Below are 17,176 nucleotides of genomic sequence, written 5' to 3' on the forward strand. Positions count from 1 at the left end.
GATTGTTTGCATTGGTGCCTTCCAGGGGTGCCCGACACATGGAATGAGTTGATTTATGAAAGATATTAATGTACAAATAATAATATAATAATACTAATAATGGAAGATATTAATGTACAAATGAATTTATTATAACTCTGTTTTGTGGCAACCAAATCTATGAACTGCAGAAGATGAGGAGCATATGGTAGCATGAGCTCAGCCTTCGAATTCTTGAATCCCTGAAGAATTCCTGAATAACCCTCGAAATATTGTGTCTGAGCAGGTTGCCATAGTCCATCTCATCAGTGTAATCCATCTGAGTGCACACTTCCTCTGCATCATTGATAGTACATAACTGATGTACTTCTCAAAATGTTCACTGATTGCAACAGCGAAGTCACCAAAGCAAGAAAATATGGCAGGCTTAAACGAGCGGTGTAGTTCAGCACTGGAGAGATCATTGAGAAGAAGTGTCATCATCCCATCACATTACGGCAAGATCTTTTCATCCAGTGCACGGGAAAAGGCGCAAACCTGATATTCCTCAAAATTTTGCAAACCCATCTCTAAATATTCATGCCCGGTGGCATAGGCCAGTGCGCTAGTAGCAAGCATAGCTTCTTCATGAACTGTAGAACTACGGCAACCAAAAACATTGAGGAAAAGCAGTATGATTTGATCAGCCACCTGTAATATTATGGGCTTAGTTTCATCTGCACTGCTTAGTTTTTGAATGATAACTTGAAGCGACAAACCAAGTATAGCTAGCTCAGACAAAATCTTACAAGTTCTAGAAATGGGGCGTATGGTTTCGTTCAGTCTACGTTGACAGTATTATCCCAAATACATATCTAACAATTAAATGTCTATTTTTAGATATGAGGTCCATAATTAGCCGGATTTCATAAATCTCAAAATAAACTAAGGTCAGATTCCCGTATTGGTGAAGTTTGGTTAATGCCTTGATCTCGAAAATTCTGTGTATTTTCAGAATAAATTAGTTAGTAACATTAAATAATAATGAAACTTTATACGATGTAAAAAATTTTAAAATAAAACATGCCTTGAAAATGAAATACGAAAAGCATTTAGTTTGATGAGATATGTTTATTGATTTTTATTTTGTATTAAAACAAAATATGTCCCATTATATTCTTAGGTCGAGGTTGCACATAAAAGGAACTAACTGTCAGAGAAAATTAATCATCTAAATTTCTTGATCTCTATGCTAACATGCATGCTTGAGATTTTAGCATATTGAAGACAAATCGATATACATATGTTACAAAGGAAGTTTGGGGTTGAGTTCAACTACAAGTTTTCGTTCATGACAGTATAATAGATGTTCAACTTCTTTTTCTGGCCACATGCTGCATATCTTGTAAACTCATAGAAAAATATTGCAATACTTCAAAAATAATATTGTTTTCATTCCAAGGTTTTGTCATTGCTCCTAAAAGACATAATGTGATTCCATGTAACAGATATAAATGAATGCAAGGACAATCCATGTGATGAAAATGGTCTTTGTTCAAACACTCCTGGGAGCTTTCATTGTGTTTGCAAAAAGAGATACTCTACTATGGAAGAAAAGACGGACATGGATTTTATGTGCTTGTACCTCAGTATTGTGAAATCAAATATTATATATATGTGTTTATGTGTGATACATAAATATATAAAGGTAAGATTGAAGATAAGCGACCACCTCAATTGACCGACTTTTGCACATTTTCCTTGTTCTCTTCATACATAATTTTGATGTTGTTACTTGATATTTCAGGTTTCAATATTGGACTGCAATCCATTTTTATTCGTATCACATGTCTATATTATGGAATGAAGAAAAGAAACCTTGTTAAAATGAGAGAAATTCTTCCGTCAAAATGGTAGGCTCTTTTTGAAGCAGCGGACTTCATCTCTTGAGTCTAGAGTCGAGTCATGTAAGATCTGTTGTTTGTGGTATTCAAATATGAGAGGAGAAGCAAGAAGAAAATAAATGAATATGTCTTGTAGAGGCAAGTGTTGAACACTTTCTCCTTAAGAAGAATTTGCCCCTTACAATGTGCTAGAGGTTATGGCAATCTTCTCCCAAGATACAACTACAACACTTGAATAATGAGCACTCAAATATTCAAGTTCTTTCACAAAAAAATGAAGAAACTCTCTCTTATTGAAGAAGGAAGAAGACAATATGCATATGATATGTTATGTGTAATGTGTATTTGATTTTTAATAATCAATCATTTAATGTTTTTCATGTAAATGACATGATCTTTCATTCATATGGGGTGTCCCTTGGCCATTGTAACTAATCACAATCATCAAACAATGTCAAGAAAATGAAAAAATGTCAGAAAAAGTCAAAAAAATCCGAAGGGACGCGTCTGTGCGCGCGCCTGCTCGCGCGCTGCCGAGCAGCGCTCGTCAGGTCTCGACAGCGCCTGCCGAGCGCTCTCGGGGCGCTGCCGAGAGTTCTCGGCAGGCGCGCCGGAATCGCGCGCGGGTGCGCGTCTGCCCGCACCTGCGCGCAGATCCGCGCGCCTGCTACTGTTCATCGACCAAATTTTTTTTTTCCGGTTTTCGTCCCTTACAAGTTCCGACTACTCGTTTGAGTTTCTTTCAACATATGATGAACTCTTTTCGAGTTTTATTCAGAACCACCGAACTTAATATTCGTTCATTAAGCTTCGTTCTTCGTTTCGAATTTTCCAATCAAACACATTGATTTATTTGCTTAATTTTCATTCGTTAAGCATCAAAATTCCAACAAGATATTCTATGCCAAGGAGCTAGAAATAGTCACTAACAACTACTCTGAAGACCGGATCCTTGGCATGGGGGGTTATGGCACGTTATACAAAGGAATCCTACGTGATCAACGAGTTGTCGTTATCAAGAAATCAAGAATAATGGACCAGAACCAAATCGAGCAATTTATAAACGAAGTGTCCCTTTTGATCCAAGTAAATAATCGAAATGTCTTTAAGCTTTTGGGACGTTGCTTACTTGCTTAGAGAGTGAAGTTCCTTTATTGGTTTACGAGTTTATTATCAAATGGTACACTCTCTCGTGATCACATACATAACAATGGCGAAGCACCTTGGTTTTCTTGGAGCGACCATCCAAGAATCGCTGCTGAATGTGCTGGTGCATTGTCCTATCTTCATTCTTCAGCAATCAGCAGCAATGCCGATCATCCACAGAGACATCAAGTCACAAAACATACACATAGATGAACAATACAACGCAAAAATATCGGATTTTGGGGTTTCAAGATTAGTCCCACTGATAAAACACATGTAATCACTCGAGTCCAGGGGACCTTTGGATACTTAGGCCCCGAGTACATGCAAACAAGCCGGTTAACCGAGAAAAGCGACGTCTACTGTTTTAGTACCACGAATAATTAGCACTTGACAACTCTTCAATTTACACGAACAAAATTCTAATAACTTAGTAAAACCATGGTCTCAACGACGTATAGATTGTACGAAAGTACAAAAGAATAAAATTATATTATAAAACTTTCAACCGAGAAGATGAGAGAATTGAATTCTCAATTTGAATCTCAAATTCAAAGTCTGAATTGTATGTTTTCGCTCGGAAAATCATATTGCAATATATATAATATTATTTATTTAATTAGATTTTGTTTAAAATTAATATAATTAATTTGATTTCAAAAATTTATATATATTTTACGATATCCTACTTTATGTATATCAAAATATCTACAGGAAAGAAAAAAAATCTTGTACTTTTTATTTGACATGGTATAAAAAAAAATAAAAATTGATTATTCTAATATATTTCAAAGCCAGAATTTTAAAAATGGTCTTTTTTATTACACATTTTGTATTATGTCTTATTTAATTAAAAATATCCTAAAATACCATTTTTTTTATGAACACATATGTTCTATTTTCCTGATCCATTTGTTTAATTATCTATTATTTCTCTTTAAGAGTTGATTTAACATTTGTTCTGTTTTATTTAATTTATAATATATTAATTTTTTTAATACTACTTATTTATATCAATAAACATATTTAATAAAATTATGAACTGTTAGTTTGAATTAGTGCATGCGAAACCACCAAGGTTATAATATTTTAATTACGAATGTTGCTCATGCAAAATAATATTAACAAAATCACCAATCACCATGGTTATGAAACGTAATAATTACATCAATGTGAGTTTACATAAGTATAAATAAAAAATCTGATGGTCTCAATTAAGTCTTTACTTTATTCCATTCTAACAGTTTATGAGTATGCACAACAAACCTTCAAAAAAATAAAATGCATAAAAATGCAATTTGACAAAAGAATTATCTCAAATTATCATCATTCTATGTCCAAATGCATGGAATTCATAAGATTATTCGAGAGCATAAGAAAATCAAATAAAAAGTTTGAGATGAAGAAATTGATGGTGAATAGTGTTTAAATGATAGGGGATATCTATGTAATTTGATATGATAGAAAGACTATTTTGGTAAATTAATTTAAATGAAGAATAAAATTGATTATAGTAATTGTGTGAAATCTATTTAAGAAAATCTCTCTATAAAAAAAATGTTTCATGAAAGAGAATTTTTATTTTCCTCTAATCCCATGTTTGCAAATGTTACAGGCATCTACAGAAACAACGAACCTTGTGTGTTGGCACAATGATCACATAAAGTATGGAGACATAAAACGTGGACAACTTGGCAGATTGGATTCTCCTCCACAAAGAGGTCCGACAGTACGCCGGCGGCGCAGAGGATAAGAACACCGGCAATGAGCTGCCCGATTCCAGACATTTAATAAATAAATATAATATTATTGAAAACTCAAATTTCTCATACTTAAGGCGCATTGGAAGTTTAAAAATTTTGTTTCGAAATTGAAACATTCCTTGGACGTCGTATGAATTAAAACATCAACGCTAGCTACAAACTATTCCGAATTTTAATTCGAGATAATCATTCTTGTAAATCTCTTCGAATAAATCTTCTTTTTTTTATCGTCGAATTTAAGTTCACGATCGGAGACTGGATTCTTTGTTTGGATCACACTAGAAATCTCGAACAATATTATGTCAAGACTATATCGTCGAAATTTCAGAGATCTGGCTGCGACGGGCGACGAACGGTGGAAGAGGTCTGTCGGCCGAAATTTGCTTCACTAGAACTGTGTTGGCTGAAATTTTAGTTGAAGGGGAGAGTTGGAAAATTTTAGTTGCCAAAACATAGATGCAAAAATAATCTTATTTCAAATAATCATTAATGAAATATTTATATACTTTACTTTTTATTACATCAGGAGTCTTTCTTCTATCAAGATTGTTTGTTATCATTATTTTAAATTCTCATATGATTATATCATGTATAAATCAACTCTTGATAATGCATAGTATTTTCACTTATATATATATATATATATATATTATTTATTTATATTAATACGTCTATATATGCACATATTTTGTATGTATAGACATATTATTTAATTTCTTAATTAACTTATTAGTTAATAAATTCTAGATTCTTTTAAAATATTTCATGTGAATTTTGTACATATTAATAGTCATCACTACTAACACTATTATTTAATTGGTAGATTCTAAATTCATTAAATAAATAATTGTGAACTCATCATAACCCCGATCGATGATCAGATAGCGCCGATGTATCAATTATACAAATTTTGTTCATATAAAGAAAATAGAAAATTTCAAAAATCAAAATTTTACACTAATCCATTTTTTACAGCAGCCAGTTTTGTGAACTTCTTCGCAAAAACAGACATTTTCACTCTTCTAACTCAATTATCAGTTAAGTTAACTCCTGCTTCTTATATCATATGGAATCAACTTGTAAACTTTTTTATAAGTATTCTGTTTGATCTCCATCAAACTACAATCGTCAAATTCAACTCTTTGAACTTGACTATATCAACGGGAACACAGAATCTGATACTTTGTGACCCTCGATGGTTCAGAGATACAGCTAGCTGTGAGTTCACAACTTCATGTGATTCAGAATAACATTTATTCTTATTCGTACTTACCATAATTTTACTCATTCTATTCATCAACACCTTTATCAAGAATGTCATAACTCAATTCTAATTGCACACATCAGATCATGGTAAGAGCGTCTAGTAGCATCGTCCTATGATCTCCTAGGTATCTCTGATAGTGCATGTAAGAACCTTAAGTTATGGTTAGTGTACAGTACGGTCCATTCAACTCATATATCTCGATCGAATCTCCAATCATTGGTATATTGAGAGTTGCAAATAAATTCAATAATGATAAGATCTATCTTTGAGTGATAACAGTGACATGGTATGTGCAACTACGAAAACACATTTTCCCAAAGCACATGTCTTTATCTGGCCAAAGACTCCTTGCACTATTAACTCATCAGATCACATAGGATATCTTCACCCATAAGCAAACGGTGAATCCCCAACTACAATATATTTGCTCCTACATATTTCGAAATTACATCCAACCTTGTCAACTGATGACCCTCAATGGAGTAAATAAAAATATCAAAACGCATGCTAGTACGTAGAACATCTACGTTCAAAGTACTAATAGAGTACAACCATAACAGCGGACTATTGCACTCGATAAATAATAATCACTTGGACAATAGGAATGAGGGTTGTTCAGTTAATCATCAAATGACCACTCATCTGTATGAATGGTCATCTTCATGTCTTACCACTAAAGCATGGTGTTTATATAACAGATGTTAGTCTCAAACTCAAGCAACATTTATCCTTATTTTAAGAGGTTGAATCGACTAAGAACTTATTTAGAATATACGGTACACTTCCTATGAGTTTCATGATCTTATATTGAGAGACTTACTTCATGGTACCTATGATATATTTAAGTACTTTATCTATATAGCTTGCATGGGTATACAAATAAAGAAAATGTCATAATTGGATAAAACCGTAAAATAATATTAAAATAAAAATTATTTTTACATAAGAGTCAATAAAACCCAAATAATAAGTTGGCTCGTTTGACACATATTCTAACAAATATAAATATTATCAAATGCAACAACGATATGGGCATAATTGGATTCTTTTTATCTTGCTCCCTACCAATATTTTCTAATGCAATTTATCAAACTAAAGTGATTTCTAAGTTACTGCATCAATGTGATTTATTTAATTAGCAATTTTTAAATTTCAGTAGCTCAAGTCATTTTTCTTCCGGATTTCAGCAACGTTATTTTATTATATGTTAATATTTTGTAAATTTCTACAATTTATGAAAATATAGATCATGTTAGAAATATATCTATCAATTTCCAGTATTTTTTTTTATAGTTTTCTTTGTTTATGACATTGTATTTGTTCAGGAGATCATAAACGGTCAAATTTAATATCTACAACAGTTGTATTTTTAGAAGTTAGATTTTTATCATTTTTACATAAATCGATGCATCTTTACACCTAATATGCACGTAACTCAAAATTATGTGCAAACAATAAAGAGTTTGACTTTAATATAGCATACATCGAACATAATGATGGAATACTTGTATATGAGTCGTTAAAGCACATTTTCATCAGTTGAAGTATGTCTAAATAACAGTACACTGATATACAAATCCAGGTTTGAAAATACATCGAACTTCCCAAATACAGCATCGAATTTTTCATGTCTTATTTTTGCACAGACTTGAACCATTTTTGCACATAACTTCCAAGGTAATCCTTGATAACTACTGCATCTATAACTATATAATTGGCTTCCTGGAATTTCTAGTAGTGACTCCGATCTTTCTTTACGAGAAGTTAAGCAACCACGGGGTATGATGCACAAGTGGCGACACCTGCAATAAAGTTATGACCAAAAGTTCGTCAAAACAAAGGAGATTGATATCGTGTGTAGATAAGTATTCGATGTAGTTTACAAAACAGATTACAACAAAAGAACATTTTTCTGAACCTGGTGTGATATTAGGAGTTAGGTAGGAGTTATGAACTTGGAAGATCATTATGTATAATCCGAAGAAAGACTTACCACACATGTTCTTGCCCATCTCCATTTTAAAGTAACCATTGTCACCCCAATCAGCTCCCCATGAGTTCTTAATGAGCCAGTAGGGGATTCCATCCTCAACTCCATAACCAACAGCGAGAACAGCATGATTCACATCCTGCAAACATGTACAAAAAGGTTTCTTATACCTCCATGCACCAGTTGTGACTAGAACCAAAGAACTAAATTTTGGTGCACCAACTTCATACACTCGAGTCCTTGACTAAGACTAGAACCAAAGAACTGAATTATGGCTGCACCAACTTCATACACTTGAGTCCTTGACTAATTGGTTAGCAAGATCTCAAATATATACTTGCACGGCCTCCGATGCACAATAAATTTTAGATACATGCTTAAACGCCTTGCATGTAAGTTATTCCAACTCGAAAGTACCGCAATTTTTAAAAAATACTTCCGATTTCATCATATCATTTGTCTAACAAAAGTTGGTCGAGAAACAGAGATACAGCAGGAAACAAGGCTTTTACTAGAGTACAACTAGGATGCAAGACTAAATATTCTTCTTGTGTGTCTTAGTTTGTGGTAGTACTAAAGCTACAATGTATTGGAGACCATATTTTTGTGCCAGTTAATGCAGAGTAGCATAAAGACAATTTTTTTTCCTACAAACTTGTTTTATTTTATGGGTGACATCATTACAATGCCAAAAAAACTCACCGTTGGAGAGTGGCCACATGAAGTGCTGGTGTAAACTCCCCCATTGTACGCTCTAAAACCATTAACCACCTCGAAAGCCACACTTACTGGCCGAACAAATGCTACTGCTTGTTTAAGCTCATCTTCAGCACCCTGTGATTGCAGAAACATCAGAGGAAACACTCAAAAGCATCTCAACCTTTGTAAATGGTTATGATATAGTCTTGTGTCTCATGTGATTTTCATCCATAAATTAATTTGACAGCCCCATTTCTACAAAAGAACATCCTCCAAGAACAAGAACGATGAAACTTAAGGCTTAAGAACAATTCAACTACTATTTTGCCAATCATAAATCTTACCAGGGTAATATTGACAGAATCAACTACTTTGACAACAGCATTTTCAGATGAATATTTACACGATCCATCAAGTCCAGTATACGGATATGAATCCTCAGTCTCAAGCCCACCATTGTATTTGATGTATTCGAAAGCTTGTGAGGGCAAACCCCCGTTGCATCCAAAGTTATTAAACTTTCCTGCACAATCCACAAGCTGTTGCTCGGACAGAGAAATACCCTTTCCAAATGCTTGAGAATATGCTGCTTCAAGCGCTCCAGTTGTGCTGTAAGTATCACATATATGTTAGGAGGCGTTAATGGAAATTGTGGGTTTTTATCCAATGAATATGGATGAAACTAAATTCCACCCTTCAGTAGCTGACCCAAAACTTGAGCTAACCTGAATGTCCAGCAGGATCCACAATGACCTTGGTTTTTTACAGGGCTAACAATGCCATTTTCCCTCCAATCTTTCTGCAGTCCAACACACCACCAAATGAGATGTTACGTGGATTTTATAAATGTTTTTGACTTTTCATAAGCTTTGAAACACATTTGAATATTTTTCATAGCTGATAGATACCCTTTATAGTCAGTTAAATAGAATTTCTAATTTGAATCCCCGGAAAGGGTGATTTCATCATATCTGCGTATAAAGTATGCCCACCAGAAATTTCTTTTCCTGATAGGAAAAGAAGAATCTTTTGGGAGTGTAGCAGGCCAAACACAGCTTTCTTTTATTGCCATTTAAAGGTATTCCAGTTTAAAAACTGAATTACATGGTTGTGTTTTTTTTTATTTCAAGGCAACCTGGGACTGCAGAGTGCTCTTTCAAGGTAACAAATGAGGAAATTACACAACCGCGTAGATCATCTCTGGCACGAATAAATTTATCAGAAGAGATGCATACTATAAGAAACACCAAAATCTTAGGTGGGAAACAAACAATTGTAATTACCGATTCTGGAAGGATGACATTTGTGAGCTTGTGATTGCCCCTTGTGGTAGCGGAGCAGTTTTGAGAGGCTCCCAACCTATGCTTACGGAACTCCTCCCAAGTCAAGTCAGTGAACTCTGTTGACAATTAAGATAGTCGAGAAATGAAATGAGGATAAACATTTTAAGGCTCTCAAACAGCCAAAACCATGTCTTTGAATCCATAAAAATCTAAAAAAAAAAAATGATGCAGAGGGCAAACAGAAGCTTGGGTGAAGTCTGGTTGTAGGAACTGTCTTCTGCATACTTCAGGTATTGAAAATATGAAGTATATCAATTTTTTATGAGTAATAACTAATAAGCATTCCGAAAGAACGGTCATGTGTAATCAATAAGAGAGTACATAGATTCATATCCGGAGAAAAGTAATCATCCTAAGCTAGTACCTACAATTACTTGTAAATATCAGTTTCTTTATGCAGTACTTGGCAGTTAATCCAAAAAAAGCCGTTCACCCAACTAAAGATCAGTTTTTTTATGCAGTGTTTTGCAGTTAATCCAACAAAAGATACATAGAAGTGAAGCAAAACTTCGAACGTATGCGGATACATTAGAAGAAATTCCCATCTTCTTCCCTTTATTACCAGATCAATCCTATGAATCAAACATAAAATATACAAAACGGATCAGCTACAGTGACGACAATACAGTTACACTTCAAGTTTTCCAATGCAGGAGAAGACAACAAATAAACTTCCAAAGTCAACCCATACATGATACAACACCAGAGTCAAGAGTGTTATCGAGAGGACCATATTATCATCTCTGAGTAATAGACAGACAAAACAACGAAATCCACACTATTAAAAAACTCGATAGTCATTAAAAGGCTAAAAAGATACCATTGACTCCCATAGTGTACGAGAGTCCCTTCCTGTTATGCGATCTGATCATCTTCAAATTCTCCACAAATATCTGGAACCTCTTCTGAATCTCCTCAGCATCCTCATACCTCTTCCGGTACCTTTTGCAACAAAAATCCATTTACAAACTAAAAAAAAAACCTCTAAAAAACACCAATCCAGAACCTCCAAAAACCAAAAAAAAAAATGTAGCAAAAAAGAAATTAATTAAAATTGAAAAACCTGTGAGCAAAGCGAGCAAACGAGAAGGCATGGCGAGAGTTTCCGACGACTCGGAGGATCGAGTTTTCGAGCTCGTGCAAACCGTCGACAACTTGCCTGATCGGATTCTCCTCCACAAAGAGGTCCGATCCGGATATGACGCCGGCGGCGCAGAGGATAAGAACACCGGCAATGAGCTGCGCGATTCCAGCCATTTAACAAATAAATATAAATATTATCAAATGCAACGACGATATGGGCGTAATTGGGTTCCTTTTATCTTGCTCAGTGTCCGTTTGTTGGGGCCCACTTGCGGGACCTTTGGGCAACGAGGTGACGTTAACGTCTGTGATTGGCTGAGTGTTGCCTACAATGCTATGCCCATGAGAGATAATATATCATAATAGTACACATACATATATATATATACACACATACATATACATAACTTCGAGCCGTTCGAGTTAGTGAAATATAAAATTTGATTATTTTTATTAATATTTTTTAACGTAGTTTACGTAATTAATTTGATTTTCTGGATAATGTTGTGTATTGGATAAACATTATAGAATAAGTTCGTCGGAAAAAATATTAATAAATGATTGAATATATGACTACTAGTCAAACACTCAGTTTGTTCAATCAACTCAAAAAACACAATGTTAATTTTATTCTACCAAATTGAAAATTATAAAAATATTATTTTATTGATTGGCCTCAAAATTGTTATCATATTGATATCAAATATAATTTATCTAAAATGTAAACTATCCAAACTAAACCAAATAGTATCAGGCTTGAGCTTGGCTCAGTTTAAGATTGTTTGAGGCTCGGGCTCGATCCGAGCTTTTATTATCAGGCTCGAACTTGATTTGTCTTGAAATTACCAAGCTCGGGAAAAGCTCGAGCTCGACTCGTTAAAAGCTCGTTTAGCATGTTAATCAAGTCAGGCTCGAGCTTAATTCATTAATAGCTCGTTTAGCATGTTTAACAAGCCTGACTTGAGCTTGGCTCGTTTTCGATCTCGTAAATCATAGAATTGAGCTCGAATTTGAGCTTGATTTGAGCTTGTTAAAAATTAAATATAATTATAAACTAATTTTAAATCAGACATAAAAATATAAATTCATTCATAAATAACCAAAACAACACAAATACTTCAACTAAGTCTGGTGAGAAAGTAGGGAGGACGTCAAAGAATCCATTAAAATCAAGAATTACAAAATCATCTCTAATAACAACTAGTCAAGTATCCTGCAAAGTTCATAATAACATTAGTACTAATATTTTAATTTGTCTTGTGTTCAATTCCTTTCATTGACATTATTACTAATATTTTTATTTGTCAACTCAACAAATGAGTCAAGCTCAAGCTTATGAGCCGAGCTCGATTTCGAGCTCGCGAGCCATTATCAAACATGTTTGCGAGCTCGCGAGCCGAATATCTTTAGGCTTGAGCTTGATTTGATTAATTTTTCAAGCTCAAAATCGAGTTTGAGATTGGCTTGATATGATTAATAAACGAATTCAAACGAGCTTTTTATCGAACCGAGCTTCGAATAGCTCGTAAACAGTTTGGTTCATTTACATCTCTAAATTTATCTCACAAAAATATAATTTATCTAAAAACTGGGGATTAGTTGCATTTAAAAAAAGTGGGGGATTAATTGATTATATTTGAGTTTATTGTCTAATAATACAGAATACCGGGGTTAGCAAATGGGAGAGTAGGGGTCTACGTCAGTGACGCAGGAGATTACGTAGAATGAAAAAAGTGACGGCTACGATTGATTCCTTTCTTCTGTGGTTCGTGTTCTTCTTACCATATTATTGGGTTGCATTTACATCACATCATGGGGTATTTTTAAAAATAATATAAATTAAAAATGTATTTATTAAAATATTGCGAAATGGAAAGTAACATGAGAATATCACGGTCCGTGGAAGTTATTTCCGGATTCTTTTTTAAAAAAAATTAAAAAAATGTCGCGGATTTCGGATTGGATCACGGATTCTTAGAATTTATGACCGTCTATCACGAATCCGTGACCCGATACCACTTATAAATTGCACCTAGCATAAACCGAAAATCATGCATCTTCCGCATTTCTTCTCCTTCATTTGCGCACTTCAATTCGGAGGCTTTATTCGTTCAGACTTCGAGAGAATTGCGCCGAGTATTAGTAATTCAGAATTTGATTTTGGAGAATTGTGCTGAGTATCAGAATTCGAGATAATTGCGTCGAATCTCTGTTTTCTCTTTCTATATTGAGTTTTTTTATAATATTTCTAATAATGTTTGTAATTTATTGCAGATATTAAACATCGTTCGTTGATTCAATTACAAATTCTGTACAACCAGATTTGAAAAGGTAATTTCAATAATTTCTTATGATTTATTTGTATTATTATATTGTATTAATGTAATTATAATTTTGTTCGTTTGCGTTATACTATTAAGTATAATTTTGTTATATTTTTTATTTTTAATATTACTCTCAGTATAAAATTTTTAATGAGAATAATAATAAGAAATTAATAATAAATATAAATTGTTTATCTTTAAGAAAAATTCAAAGTTCGTATTTTAAATGTAATTATATTATTTAAATATGAGAATATGTTAATATTAGAGACTTTTTCACTGTTTAGTGTATTAATTATAATAATTTAATTAAAAATAAAATGAAAAAAATAATTGTAAAATTACTGTATCACGCCTATTAAATTGGAGTGATTTTTTTAAAATTCATCATATTTTTTTTAAAATTTTAAAATAAACAATTCACGCCTACTTACTTATTTTTTTATTAAAAATTAATTCATGTCACGCCAATGAAGTAGGCGTGATATGAATCGAAATAATATTTTTTTATTAAAATTTAAAATAGGACGTGACATGAATTGGAAATTTTTTTAAAAAAATAATTTAAATGTAAGTCACGACTTATTATTGCTATATTTGAAAAAAAAAACTTGACGGCTCGATCACTTTAATGAAGAAACGTACACATATATATTAAAAGTTACAAAAACACAATATTAATAATTTTGAACGCATTATTATATTTTATATTTTTATAATATAAAAATTAAAACTAAAATAAAATTGAAACTGATGTATTATGTGTACTAAATTGGCATAATTTTTTTTTAAAAAAAGGCAATGCAAATGACTCGCTATAATTATTACAAAGTTGCATGTCTCGACTTTACATATATTAAAACAACAACAACAACAATAATAATATATTTTTATTCAATAATATATTTTGAATTGATTTACTTAATACTTTTTTAAAGTAATTAAATTAAGTTTTAAGGTCAAAAATTTTTATCACGTGCTTATGTGAAAACAATTTTGAAATATATAACTTTGTCGTGTAAATTTTTCATTTTTTTATTTTTATTATGTTTTATTTTCTTTTAAAATTTATTGATACTTTTAATTGTTAAAATTATTAATATAAGAAATTAATATGTGTAAAAATTATAATTACACATGTTTAAATTTTAAATTTTTTAATATAAGTCATAAAAAAAATTTATTATTATAAAACACAATCGAGTTGCGCAGCGCTGTTGTAACGTATGTTTGTCGTACGCGGTATCTACACCAGTGATGCGCATGCCATCAATATTCAACCCCCCAAATAAGGGCAACATCCTGTAGGATGATTGTTGCCTCAGTTAACTGTAAACTGAAATGTGTGTGTCTCACGACGTCATCTCTCAATAATGGCTGTAAGCAAATGATTATCATAATTTTTAATAGGATCACACTGAATGACACTATAGAAACCCATGCGTGCTAGACCTAGGCGGACACGGAGGTGAATCCCAGCATTATGCAATCTCTAAAGACATTTTTCAGACAGGCATGGAGGAATTAGTGCATCAATGTTTTCAGCGTTGATATTATTCGATATGTGTCTACCACGCAAATACGACACATAATTTAGATAGTTGCTTTTAGGTCTTTTCACTTCTCTGCTGCTATTGACTCATTGGGATTGGAATGCTTGACCGGCACCTGATAAGATTAGCAGGATTAGACCCGGAACAATATCGGTATTTTCAGCCATCTTGCAAATAAAAAATCATGATATAACAAATATTATATTTTTTATCAACAAAATATAACTATTATATGAAGAATGCTTCTTAAAACAAATTTAATTTTGCTATTATTACAATCTGTAGAATGATGCTATTATTAATTTTAGTTGATTGTTATTTATTTAATTTATTTACATTTTAAAAGTTTACTAAATAATTAAATAAAAATAAAATATTACATTTTAATTACTAATTTAAATAATTGTCAAAACAGAATAAACCGAAACAAAGATATATATTTGTAGCAATAAAATTAAGTCAATCGAATTTAATTAAATAAATCAACAAACAATAACAAATATAATTAACAAAAATAATAATGTTACCTCTTAATATTTCCTCGTAATGAAATAAATGTTAAAATCAATGAACAATATACTAACCTGTCAATGTTAAACATTCTTATATAAAATACATTATAAAACAACATTAATTCAATAATAATAAAATAAATTAATACTTGACAATTCTCGATAACAAAATAATTATGAATCCAACGTCCGACTGAGAAAAAATATAGCTAATAGAAAATGTCGCGGAAAAAACGAAGCAAAAAAAAAAAAACAAATGTTGTGCTACCGAATCAAAAGAAACACAGTGTTCGAAAGGTGAGCGCTCGGGGATCCTCGTCCTCATTTCGGGTTTTTCCTCGGGGCCCCAAACCAGTGGAGAAAGTTATCATCCCTAATTTTTACTATTTTTTTAAAAAAAATATTTTAGTTGTTTGGAGAAGTTTGATTAAGGAGATTTCAAATTCACATGTCTCCTATCAATTTAGTATAATTATAATAAATTTCAAATTCACATAATATTTGTATTATTTGAAATTCATGCTCCAAATCTGCCACAAAATGAGGATTTAGTTATTCCAATATCAGCCATAAATTTTTTAGTGGATTATTTCTTGGTAATTACGAGTGAAAAATATGAATACTTGTTGGCCGCATTTGTAAATTTCAATGTAATGTCATATAATATTTACATGAAATTACATTATTTAAAGATTTTGCATTGAATCATGACGTTCTAGCTGTCCTACACGGGTAAGTTGTATTTGTGACCTTTCTAGATGTTTAAAAAAAATCTATACAGATATAATTTTTTTCTTAAAAAAACTTTATATGTTATCCATTTATATAATTATATGACAATTTTCACGTGATTTACTTGTGACTTAAAAGTACATAATTTGGAAAGACCGATGATTTTCTACAGAAGATCGTACTCTTTTAATTTACATCGAGTTTGTGTTACTCCCAAAATTATTGATTCTATAAATATAATAGGTATGATTTTTGCCCCCATCAAACTATTGGTTTTAACTGTCGTGTGGTGCATTGTAGAGTATGGGAATCAATATTCTTTATGTCATTTCGTATTTGACTCAAATTTTACGATAAACTAGGGGTGTCTTTGAATCTATGAACCAAGTATTAGGAATTGTTTGTTCCAACCATTCCGATTTTATGTGACTCGACGAAGCCATTATTTTTTTATTTTTCTTGTTTAAAAACTTTATTTCGATTATTATTTTTCATTGTCGTAAACTAGTTCAATAGTTTCCAACACAAAATTGTGATTGAGTAAGAGACAATTTGTTGCGTGCATTAATTGTTTTTGTTTAGTTATATAATCGAAACATGATATTTGAGTTGTTGTATAATTTAAAATATTTGAGTTGTTCATTTACCACCGTCTATAATTTTTTATTTCGGTTTGTCGGTTTTTTTTTTTTTTTAAAAAAATATGATTATCGTGATTATACAAAAAAAAAAAAAGTAAGTGAATATCTAGATTGTTGCACAAGTCGATTCAAGGTTAAAATAGTTATCACATTTTAATTTTAGAATTAAATAAAGAAAAAGAATTCAGGCCAAACAGTTATCTCCATACTAGAGCCATCATTTTGTTGGATATATTACTGGATATCATAACTTAAAAATGA

The 17,176-nt window shown here is 32.0% G+C and overlaps 1 protein-coding gene, 1 long non-coding RNA gene and 1 pseudogene across 2 annotated transcripts; 1 reads left to right on the forward strand and 2 right to left on the reverse strand.

Annotated features, from left to right (window-relative positions):
• Positions 1-65: 65 nt before the first annotated feature.
• Positions 66-1,790, reverse strand: LOC142504896 (importin subunit beta-1-like; annotated as a pseudogene).
• Positions 1,791-7,585: 5,795 nt separating this feature from the next.
• Positions 7,586-11,386, reverse strand: LOC142504846 (vanillin synthase). Its single transcript, XM_075617692.1, has 8 exons — positions 11,134-11,386; positions 10,891-11,012; positions 10,011-10,126; positions 9,453-9,526; positions 9,072-9,336; positions 8,731-8,862; positions 8,032-8,167; positions 7,586-7,840 (listed from the first exon to the last, which is right to left on the reverse strand). The coding sequence occupies exons 1-8, from the start codon at positions 11,325-11,327 to the stop codon at positions 7,803-7,805; spliced, it is 1,077 nt and encodes a 358-aa protein (XP_075473807.1). The 5' UTR covers positions 11,328-11,386; the 3' UTR covers positions 7,586-7,802.
• LOC142504847 (uncharacterized) lies at positions 10,099-10,885 on the forward strand. Its single transcript, XR_012804355.1, has 2 exons — positions 10,099-10,372; positions 10,519-10,885. It is a non-coding gene; the product is annotated as an uncharacterized LOC142504847 (long non-coding RNA).
• Positions 11,387-17,176: the final 5,790 nt, after the last annotated feature.

This window comes from Primulina tabacum, chromosome 10 (assembly GCF_025594145.1).
Source record: "Primulina tabacum isolate GXHZ01 chromosome 10, ASM2559414v2, whole genome shotgun sequence".
In the NCBI taxonomy this organism is placed as follows: domain Eukaryota; kingdom Viridiplantae; phylum Streptophyta; class Magnoliopsida; order Lamiales; family Gesneriaceae; genus Primulina; species Primulina tabacum.

Coding starts and splice junctions, on each gene's coding strand:
- LOC142504846 (XM_075617692.1), bottom strand. CDS start 11,327: ATGGCTGGAATCGCGCAGCTCATTGCCGGTGTTCTTATCCTCTGCGCC. Junction 9,527..10,010: donor ATGTCATCCTTCCAGAATCG/GTAATTACAATT, acceptor GTTGGACTGCAG/AAAGATTGGAGGGAAAATGG. Junction 9,337..9,452: donor GGATCCTGCTGGACATTCAG/GTTAGCTCAAGT, acceptor TGATACTTACAG/CACAACTGGAGCGCTTGAAG.